Source organism: Chaetodon trifascialis, chromosome 3 (genome assembly GCF_039877785.1).
Source record: "Chaetodon trifascialis isolate fChaTrf1 chromosome 3, fChaTrf1.hap1, whole genome shotgun sequence".
NCBI classification, from domain to species: Eukaryota; Metazoa; Chordata; class Actinopteri; order Chaetodontiformes; family Chaetodontidae; genus Chaetodon; species Chaetodon trifascialis.
Genome location: NC_092058.1, coordinates 15,428,723 through 15,439,321, shown reverse-complemented (window position 1 = coordinate 15,439,321; position 10,599 = coordinate 15,428,723). Strand labels below are relative to the sequence as shown.

General features: G+C 42.9%; 1 protein-coding gene across 2 annotated transcripts; it reads left to right on the top strand.

Annotated features, from left to right (window-relative positions):
- The first annotated feature begins 297 nt into the window (after positions 1–297).
- LOC139329003 (transmembrane protein 88-like) lies at positions 298–10,362 on the top strand. Of its 2 annotated transcripts, none has more exons than XM_070959113.1 (3): positions 298–496; positions 1,212–1,503; positions 7,820–10,362. In XM_070959113.1, the coding sequence occupies exons 2-3, from the start codon at positions 1,213–1,215 to the stop codon at positions 8,045–8,047; spliced, it is 519 nt and encodes a 172-aa protein (XP_070815214.1). In that variant the 5' UTR covers positions 298–496; position 1,212; the 3' UTR covers positions 8,048–10,362. The 2 variants fall into 2 exon arrangements, with proteins under 2 accessions (XP_070815214.1, XP_070815213.1); XM_070959112.1 differs by having other exon boundaries at positions 326–496; positions 1,187–1,503; positions 7,820–10,356.
- Positions 10,363–10,599: the final 237 nt, after the last annotated feature.

Genomic DNA, 10,599 nt, shown 5'->3' with positions numbered 1-10,599 from the left:
CTAAACAGGTGTTTTTGGAGCATTCCACATCTTTCCCAGTCTTTAGCTGATCCTGTCCCAACTTGTTTGAAATGTGTTGCTGCATCAAATTCAGAATAAGCAGATATTTACAAAAATCAATGAAGCTGATGAGGTCAGACATTAGATGTATTGTCTTGAAAAAATGATTAGCAAATGATCAGTCTATTTTTTTAATGTCTTCCACAGCATCCTTGCTGTTTTGGAATCGGTGAAGAACTTATTGTGCGACCGCGTGGGCGCGCATTTAACGTTAATACGCGCGGCCCGGTGTGGCTCGCGCCCTCAGACGCACGAGGCTCCTCACAGCAGCATCACTCCAGCAGCACAGGGTTCAACTCACAGGTGCTGTGCTCTGCTGCTGTATAAAAAGAAAAATATTGGTTTATCTTCTAGTGAAATTAGGAGCTCCTGGTTGATCACCGGGAGAAGAATTCAACATACGCGCCCGAGGAATTAACGAGATTTGCACTTGGAGGTAAGCAACTAAATTTTCATATATTGTTTAAAGACGCTTCATTAAATGATGCTTACTCTCGCATGCATTCATGTTTGAGACACTAGTTTAACAGTTTCCAGACCGAAAAAGCAGAGTAACCACTTCTAAACTAAAATACAAACAAAAAATATACGATTTTCTTCTTCTGGACGAGGTTCTTCTGGACGAGAGAGGAACGGATCGTACTAACATACAATCCGGGCTTTAGTGACAAAACCCTGATCGATGAGATCGACCAAGGAGCGTGTGCGTCAAGTCAAAGCAGGCTATATGTGCCTCATTTACACAGTCTAACGACTTATTGGCTGCCTGGGTCGAATAAAAGCAGACAGTGAAGGGTCAGGGCTCCTCCTGTACCTCACTGCTCTTATTTAAGGTTTTACAGTTGAGCATGCGTGCAAAAATGTGATGTAACTGAATCATCAGCGTCCAGCCTGGACAGGGAATATAGTGTACACTTAAGGTGTTTATTGTGTGTGACGCAACATGAAAATGAGGACAAGCCAACAAATGGACTAATCTAACATGTAAACATGATAAATAACTTTATTTTCCATTTCCAGTGAGTCCTCTATAGCACAGCATCCTTATACAATTGTTGCATCTCTTTTGCATTCATTAAAATAAAAACATCAACAGTCTGAATCAGAACAATTCTGCTTTAAAAAGAGTCTGCCCTCCCTGCCTGTCTCAGGATGTGTGGTATGGACGTGGACCTGGACGATGGCGGTGGAGAGGAGGAGAAAGAGGAGGAGTTCTGGATCGGGGAGGGAGTGAAGATGCTGCCCCCTCCCGTGGCCCACAGTGGGGGCAGTGCATGGGGCAGCCGCAGGGGCAGGTGTGGCTGCGTGGCCTGTGGGGCAGCGCTCATCCTCTGGAACCTGTGTGTCATCTTAGCCAGCGCCCTGCTCCTGGCTGTGGTCTTCTCTGTGGTGTTGCTGCCTGCAATGCTGCTGCTGTACGTCGGTTTCCTCTGCCATTCCAGGGTGAGTTGTCAGTCACACTGTGCTCTCGGGTTAACCTGTTGTTTATTCCCTTTGTAGCGAGGACAAGCTGAGAGGAAAAGCTATTCTAGTTGACAGCTGGTGTAGTTTGAGCTCAGAAATTCAGTTGTAAAGCTGCACATGAGGGTGCTGGGCTGAGGTGGACATGGATTCAGTGGCACAGACTATAATATCAGACACAGCATACTGTTTACTGAATCACAATGGGCCCCAGAGTATAGTATTTGCACAATCTGAAATGATAGGATAAAGGTTTGAGATGTCTGAGTTGCAATAAGATGAGATGTGATATTTTGCAATTTTCTGCCACAAATAATTTTCCAATAGTTTTGTCATTTTTGTTTATTTATCTAATATGATTTTCACATACTTTGCAGCAAATCTGATTCCAACCTGTTATCGTGTAAATTAAAACACAATATATTTTGTATGCAAACTGAACACACTGGAACAACCATCTGTGTATAAATGCCTATAATACCCTGATTTGTTGGAAGCAGACATATAGAATGCAGCCTGTGAATGATTGCGCCACCGTAGGGGGTCGGAACAAGACTTAATGAGTTTTACACTAAAAAACAAATGATACTTGTTTCCCTGCAGCTGTACAATGTTGTCTTGCAAAATATAACAATACTCTCCAGCACCCAGCAGCGGGGGCGGTATTGCGTTCGCTCTACTGCACTGTTGTGACAGAAAGAGAGCTGAGCCAGAAGGCAAAGCTCTCGATCTACTGGTCAATCTTCGTTCCGACTCTCACCTATGGTCATGAGGGCTGGATCATGACCGAAAGAACTAGATTGCGGGTACAAGCGGCCGAAGTGGGTTTCCTCAGGAGGGTGGCTGGCGTCTCCCTTAGAGATAGGGTGAGGAGCTCAGTCATCTGTGAGGGACTCAGAGCAGAGCCGCTGCTCCTTTGCGTTGAAAGGAGCTAGTTGAGGTGGTTTGGGCATCTGGTAATGCCCTCTGGGCGCCTCCCCAGGGAGGTGTTCCAGGCACGTCCAGCTGGGAGGAGACCACAGGGAAGACCCAGGACTAGGTGGAGAGATTATATCTCCACACTGGCCTGGGAACGCCTCGAGATCCCCCAGTCAGTGCTGGTTAATGTGGCCCGGGAAAGGGAAGTTTGGGGTCCCCTGCTGAAGCTGTTGCCCCCGCGACCCGACCCCAGATAAGCAGTTGAAGAAGATGAGATTTCCAGCACCCTTTTTTTTTTTTTTTTTTTTACACCATCCCTACAGTTTATTGATCAATAATCTTCACAAGTTTACATTTGGTTTACCATGGCAGCCATACAAACAACTAATCACCAGGCTGGATGTGTCCTTTGAAAGTCTTGTGATTGTCCAGATAGTGTTCTAAGACACATACCATTTAACTGCAACGTCTATTCCAGGCTGAGACCCTCTCTTTCCTCGTCTTTCTAGTCTATCTCAGCTTTCAAAAAAATCCACAAAATAATAATTATTTTTTTTAAATATCTATATTATCAAGTAGATCACCAAAAAAAACTTGCCTTGCAAACTTGTTGAATATTAAATACAGCCATGTTCCTGAAAACAATAAGAGATGTCTTAAAAAAAACTAGCCTTGAAAAATAAAAACTACATATCGGATCAAATCTGCAAATCAACATGGACCCAGATTGAGCAAAGCCATCCAACAGGAGGTAGAGAGGCTCTTCAACAGAAACTGATGATCCACTGACCACAGAGGTTGAGGTTCGTCTACTGCCTGGCATCACTGCTCAGGAAAAGAAAAGACATTGGCAGTAGCCTGGAATTTGCCCATAATACATTGTAATTGCAAAAATCAAACCAGGAATTATAAGCCTCTCTTAAATCACTCAAAAAAAAAAAATGCATACTGTCACTGAAGACAATAAACTGTTGAAAAAAATTATTCTGGACCTACAAAGTCATTCCATCCCCGAAACATCACGCCACAATCCAGAGTCATCAACAAAATCACTTGAAATCACCACCCAACTCCATCAAAAACATCATGCTCCACAGAGTTCATCACCTCAGCCCACGATCAGACAAAGGAACTCGACTATTATTGCAAAATTGAAGGTTACCTAGTGTCATGCACTACTTGTGGCAAGGATGCATCCCACTGCCCCTTGAGCAGAAGATTGGCTATAATAGGGTCGGGGTCAGCTGCATCAGATGTAGCTTAGCTGAGTGGCTATGACTTGAGAATACTCTCAACTTCTACTAGCAGTGTCATATGAACCTCTTCTGGGACCAACTGGTCTTTCAGGATAACTTGCAGCGAACCAAAGTGTGGATTCAATGTGAAGTTGATGCTCTCCTCAGAAAACTGTTCCTTCATAGGGTCATGGGGGGCATATCTCCAACTGGCTCATCCCATCCTCTCTCCTTCTTCCAAAGTGTTCGAACCAGTACCTCCACAGAATGTGGACTCTTGTAGGTCTGTTTTATTGGCGGCCAGCTGATGTGCAGATTTGGCTTCTATTGATATGAAGGAGATAATCTCAGGCACGTTACTGCTGAGGGGTGGTCTCACCTTGTTAATGGCATGTCTGGCCTGATCCTAAGAGTGCAGACACTGGAGACAGAGACCTAAAATGCTTGCAGCACAGAGTTTACTACCTCTTCATTAAGTGGGGTGTCTTACATGGTGCTGCAGTGCATCTGTTGCAAAGCATGAGCTACGGCTAGGTCCGAAGGGCAGTACACACCATCAGGAAGCATGATAGGGAGAAAGGAAGGAGATGGACCTGATGGAACAAACCACAAATGTCTCGCCACAGCATATTCCCTGAACCTCAGCAGCACGCCAAGCAGTCATCACCACAGGGGCAGACCACAGAAGCAGGTTGTTCTTAGGGGAAGCTTGTTTGCAGTTAAATGAGGAGTTGAAGATGACTTTGGATTTACCATTATGATATAAAATGCATTAGAGGATAAACTACAATTCCTTTGAGTTGCTCACCTCATCTGTGCTAACCTCCATTGCATATCCAGCCTTCTCCAACTTGTGCATCTCCTCATTGTACACTGCAGATTGTTCAGGGCGGTTAGAGGTCTGCAGCTCTGAGGAGTGCCATTACAGCAGTGGGAGGTACATGTAGAATGGGTCCATTCTGATAATGCAAGAGTAGAGTGGTGTAATGGGACATGTCAACTTTGGGACAGACAGACTTTTGCTCCAGTTGTTCAATGGCTGCTTTGTCCTCACCAGAGCAGGTCACCCACATGCCCCTCAACACGCTGATGCAGCTCTTCTGAGGGAAAGAGGAATGCTAAATGAAGAAAGTAGCTCTCCCTAATGAATGCAGGAGAAAACTGGCTTGTCCCTGTATGGTCTCTATCAGTGCTGTGCACACAGCTACAAGGCCACCAATAGGAATGTAGGTATCATCAGGTGAGTGTTATCTGACCCAATGAGTAGCATTGTCTTGACTTTGTTAAAGGACCACAGTGGGAGGTCCCTCAGGTGTTTTCAGGTTTTCAACTGTACGTGAGTGATCTGCCAGGTTCAGTTCTGCTAGTGTGAAGTCATGACGGATGTCATGTCGTGTTTCAACTCTTTCTTTGTCATTGTCGACACTTCAAATGATACAGTAGCTCTTTTCAGCTGCTCTGTTTCTTGTCTAATTGTACTCAGGGATGCAACCTCTTCCTTCGCTACAAGGCCAAGGTAATAAACCACAAGTGGTAGTATAACTGTTAGTTCAGAGCCATCATCCAGAACAGCATATGTATTCAGCATTTTTTTCCCATTTTGAAGGCGCACTGAGACAACGTTGAGCATTACTCTCCCTGACTGGCTAGCTTGGTTCATAAACACTCAGGAGGAAGTGCTTACAGTCTGGGTGCTCTCTGTAAGGACCACAGGTGATGTTTCCTACAGAGAACGGCTTCTTTAAAACAAAGTTCTCCGGCAGATTTCCTCTCTCATACCTCCAGCATCTTTTCTTTACTTTATCTACCTGGCCCTTGCATTCCTAGTGGTCTTAGTGGAGTCAGCTCAGGTGCAGAGGCACTGCTCGCTGTTTGTTACAATAAGGACAGTTTGATTTAAAATGCTCATGCTTCAAGGGCTATAATGGGGTGCCAGGGACAGTTGAAAGTTTAGAGTTCCCTATGTAATTAGTGTAAACTGTTCAGAATAATCAAGGAAAAAATAAAATAATTGCAACTTCTGCTTGAGACAGGCTACACAGTATATTATAAGCAGTACTCCAAATGTCCACAATGTCCACTTTCTCTTGACCACAACAAGGTATTTACAGCACATATTTTATTCAGCTGCTGATAGCAGCGTAAAAAAAACCCAAGCGACAACACTTACATTTACATTTCAATTACATTTCAAGTCACATCACCTGTTTGTAATAAAGATAGCTTGAAATTATAGTCAGAGCAGAGGACATAAGCGCTGCGAGAGATCAAGTTTCTAACAGAACACTTCTCAAAATAATCTGTTATTGAAGTTGATTTGCAGGCTATTTTTTTAACCAGCATGAACATAACAAAAATTATGAACAACCTGCGGTGATAAATACGGTAACAATTTGACTTTCAATTACACACAGCTTCTAGAAATCAGATGGCTTGTTTGGCACTGAAACACTCACTTGGCTTCTCTTCTGAGCACCGGCTGAGCTTGTGCAGTGCACATCTCAAGTGATGTAACAATCCTTTGGGTTTGGATGATGATCATGTCTAGACTGACGGGGGGAAAGTCAGAACAGGGAGATTTGCACAGCGTGTTTTTGCTGCCTTTAAATAGACCAAAAGGTAACGCTTTGTGCCAACCTTTCAGTATGTTTACAAATCATTTCCAGTGATCTACTTGTTCCCACCCAGTCTCCTTTAACATACCTGGGAGTTTAGGCAGGTAAGCCCATACAGAAAGTGGGAGGATTAGCTCCCATGAAGACTGGCACCTGGAGTCTGAGAGGGGGACACACAATTACAGCCTTAAAGCAAAGTCTTTGTGGCAGCATAAGTTGTATGCATATCCCCAACACCTTCTCCATGAAGATGTCCAGGCTTGTTCTTCATGTTTGTACTTATTGGTTTTTATTATGAACAACAAGCTAAAAACAGATCATGACTAAAGTTTGGGGCCTGTGAGTTTTTCTGGTACTGAGGTGAGGGGGAGGGTGCGGCTCGTTCTTTGTGTCACATGAGGGGCACACAGATCATCCGTAAAATATGGTGTATCTAGGCGTCAAGCCAAATCATGCTGTTGAGATCTACAGCTCTGTCCTTGCCTCACTCGACAGGTCATAACACTACATCCCACCTTTGAATCAGTTGGTCCTTTTGCCACAGAGACCACAGCTGCCTCGGTTGTGAATGATTTGGTTTTGGATTGTGCAGCCATGTGAGACGGAGCAGACAAATTAAGGACATGCAAAGTCCACACGCGCTACAAAATTAGAATTGTGATTATGCCAGAGCAAATGTCAGTTCAGAGCAAACAATTACAGACAGTGTCAGTCAGAGAATACTGGCAACAGACTGAACATGGAGAGAGGAGACCCACTGAGAAGACTGTCTGATTTGGTGCCAGCACCAGCTGTGCACTGACAGCACGTCGAGGAGGAAAATGTACTCCGTGAAAGCACAGTGTGCACTTGACAGAGGTGTGTCTCTGTGTGTGTGCTCATTTGAGAGTGTTAAACATTGCTGTTGCTAGGGTACATTTGTAGGAGGCAAAGTTCCTTTTGACAAAGCGTACAATAGGAAATCGTTTAGGAAAAGAGCTTCAGACATAACCGAATCATTTTGAGTGTGTCTGACAAAGAAAAGGAGGTATAGCGCTTGTACTTTGTGTCTGTGTCATGAGTTGTGTGTGTGTGTGTTTAACTCCGGTGAATGAAGGATGTCAATGTGTGTCTTTGCCTCATGTGCACTCTAATCTCACCCTTTACTCCTTTTCTCTTTATCCATTCATTGATTTGTTCCCTTCCTCCCTCCTTAACGTCTTGTTTGTAGTTTCCGTCGTCCTGTCTGTGGCCTCTGTCACAGGTGATGGACAGCTCAGAGGCTTACTGACAGCTACTGTGCCACTTCTTATCTGAACTGCAGAGGGAGGCTGGGAGAAACTCTGTCACAGTCCACTAACCACGCAGTCCCACTTCTGCACCCTGAGCATATGCAAACACACACATGTACACACCCATCATACCGAGCCAATGACAAATCCTACTCATTTGCTTTTTGACAGAAAAGAAGTGCTGATGCCAAAATGTTCATCACATCCCCTGAAGCCCTTCTGTCTACTCTTTTGATCCCCTCTGCATTTGTCTTTTTAGGTCCTTGATGCCCCTTCTGCCATCTGCCGTTACCTTGACGACAACAGCTGCTCCGCCCTCATCATCCTGGGCTTTGTGATGATGTCGCCGCTCGTGGTCGTGGCGGCCGCGGTCTTCTGCGGCCTGCTCCGAAGGTTTCGACTCCTGCTCCTCATTCAGCCAATCACGCATGCCTGGTACAGAGGGCGGCTGCTGGACTGGGTGGGCGGCGTCCATGCCTGGGTTTGATCAAGATAACACAGAAGTTGCTAATGGTTGGATATGCTAACAATCGTAAAGAAACACGTCACAATGTAATCGGTACAATAGTGTTACGATAAAGAGATGTTGTGTTGAGATTGTTTCAGAGAGATGTTGACTGATGAGATGCCAAGTTTTAAAGAAATAATTTGACATTTTCAGAAATACATTTGTTTACTTCCTTCGATAGCATCGACAGCACTGTCATGTCTGTACGATAAAAATGAGGCTAAAACCAGCAGCTGGCTGTCTTAGCTTGGACGGCTGTCCAAAGTTCAGAGATCTGCCTTTGGGCACCTCTAAAGCTATTAACACCTTGTATCTTGTTTGTTTAATTTGTACAAAAACCAAAGTGTATTGAGAACAATTTGTCATTTTACTGAGGAAGCATTATAGGAACTGGATACTGGACTCAAAGATGACAACAAGTCACTTGAATGAAATTAGGTTAGCTATTTCCCTCTGCTTCCTGGTTTTATCCTTATATTTAATGAGCAGTTGTGTTACTCATCTCGTTGAACCATCAAAAATAAGGCAAATAAGCATATTTCCTAAAATGTCTAATTATTCCTTCAAGGCCAAGTTTTGTAACGTTGTTTAACGGAGCTGCAAGGTGTCTCCATTGTTTTTTCTACACTTAAGGTCATTTTGTGATTTGTTGAGAAGTTAAGTCTGTACTGAACTTCATTGTAGCAATGTCCACCTCAGTCTATTTTGTCTTTATTCTAGAAACTGAATAATTTTCAGTGACGTCTTTGTACTTTAACCTCACATACAAAGATCACAGAAGATATTCTGCCCCCACTTTATCTGCAAAAACAAAATGCGTTTTGGTGCAGGCCAGAAAAAAATGCTATTCAAATCATGAATTGTAAAATGAAGGATAAATGTAGGCGTGTCCTTTGCAAGCAAAGGTAGTGTAATTTTCTTTTGACAAGATGGTAGTTTGAAGAGAAACACATCACAAAGCGGTTTATTGTGGAAGTACTCAATCTGAATTTGTATATGAAATTAATGTTTCTGTAGTTTTGCATTGCCTGTTTGCTAACTCAGCTGACATGGTTTCATGTGGGACTTTCACAGAAACATATTACTGTGAAGTTATTTGTGATTGCACATTAGAAGTCCAGCAAAAAGTCTAAACACACTGCAAACATTTGATGATCTGCTTCGATTTGGTGCAGTGTGTTGGGCTCAATTCTCTGGGGCCTTCAAACACCCTGACAAATATGATGAATAATGTAAAATGTGTGATAAAAGCAGCATATCAGGACCTAAACATCACCTGTGAAGTGAATTGAAAAGACAAACATCATGTGCTGGAACAAGTTATTCTGATGCAGCATCATTAGCAGTCATGTCTTGTGGGTTGGAGGGCAGTATATAAAACACATCATTCAAGCGCCATAAAAAAATACACCCGTCATTATAAAAACAACAGAAGTCAACAGGACGACAAAGTAATGGCTATTCAGTGGGAGCAAGTTATTAAAGAGAGATTTGAATCATCTGATTAGGAGCTCATTCTGCTGCCTCTTTACATTCTGGTCATTTAAATTCATCAATGACGCTCCCACGGCACATCCGTTTTATCTGTATGTCACTGCTCCCTAAACATTCAGATTTGGATGATTCATTTCTCAGAAGAAAGCCTCAGATCACACTTTATGAGGAGCAGTTATTACGTGTGATGTGATATTGTTACTGAAATGTATTTCTTTTCTATTTAAGCATATTTATTAGTGTGTTTTGTCTGTATCTATCTAAGTCCTGTTATTGATCTTTCATTGTATGTTAATTGGTTGTTTACAATAATGAAGCCCTGTTCGTTCCAGTATTTTACAGAACTCTCAAGGAAAATGGTGACGTTTTTTTTTTTTATTGTCACTGTGTCCTCTGCTGGTAAATATCACACGTGAAATAATCAGAATTTCTTTTGTCCTGCTTTTCATTTCAATGTTATCAATAAAACAGCATCACCTTATTCCACCATATTCAGTCCTTCCATCAATTAAAAGGGCACGTTTTCCCTCCATCCTGTTTTGTGATATGACAGGTTCATAAAGGATTCCAGTGCAGTAAATGACAGCTTAACATTCAACTCCCAAACATACATGTATAACATACATGTAAAAATACACTGAAATGGCATTATGAGCTCAATTTCAAATCAAAACACATCTGGTCACATTTGTGCAGTCCAAGTGAGTAAATAAGCAAATTAAAGTGAAATATTGAGGCTGATGTGGTTGTCCAATCTGTCCCGATGATGTATGTAGTCCATTAAAGCATTTCTGCAGTGTTCATGTTGACAGATACATCATCCTTCTCATGTTCACGGAGCCTGCGTGTGTTGACATGTGACAGCTCTCAGTATCAGCCCACAGTGGGATGGTTGTGTTTACCCAGCAATTTGCGTAAGTCCTTCACATTGTCTGCTTACCAAAAGCACATGTTTCTGCCTGCCTGACAATTATACAAAAGCAAAAAGTTGGGTCCGGGTATCCAATCTCAGCATCTTTTTGGTACATAAAAAATGC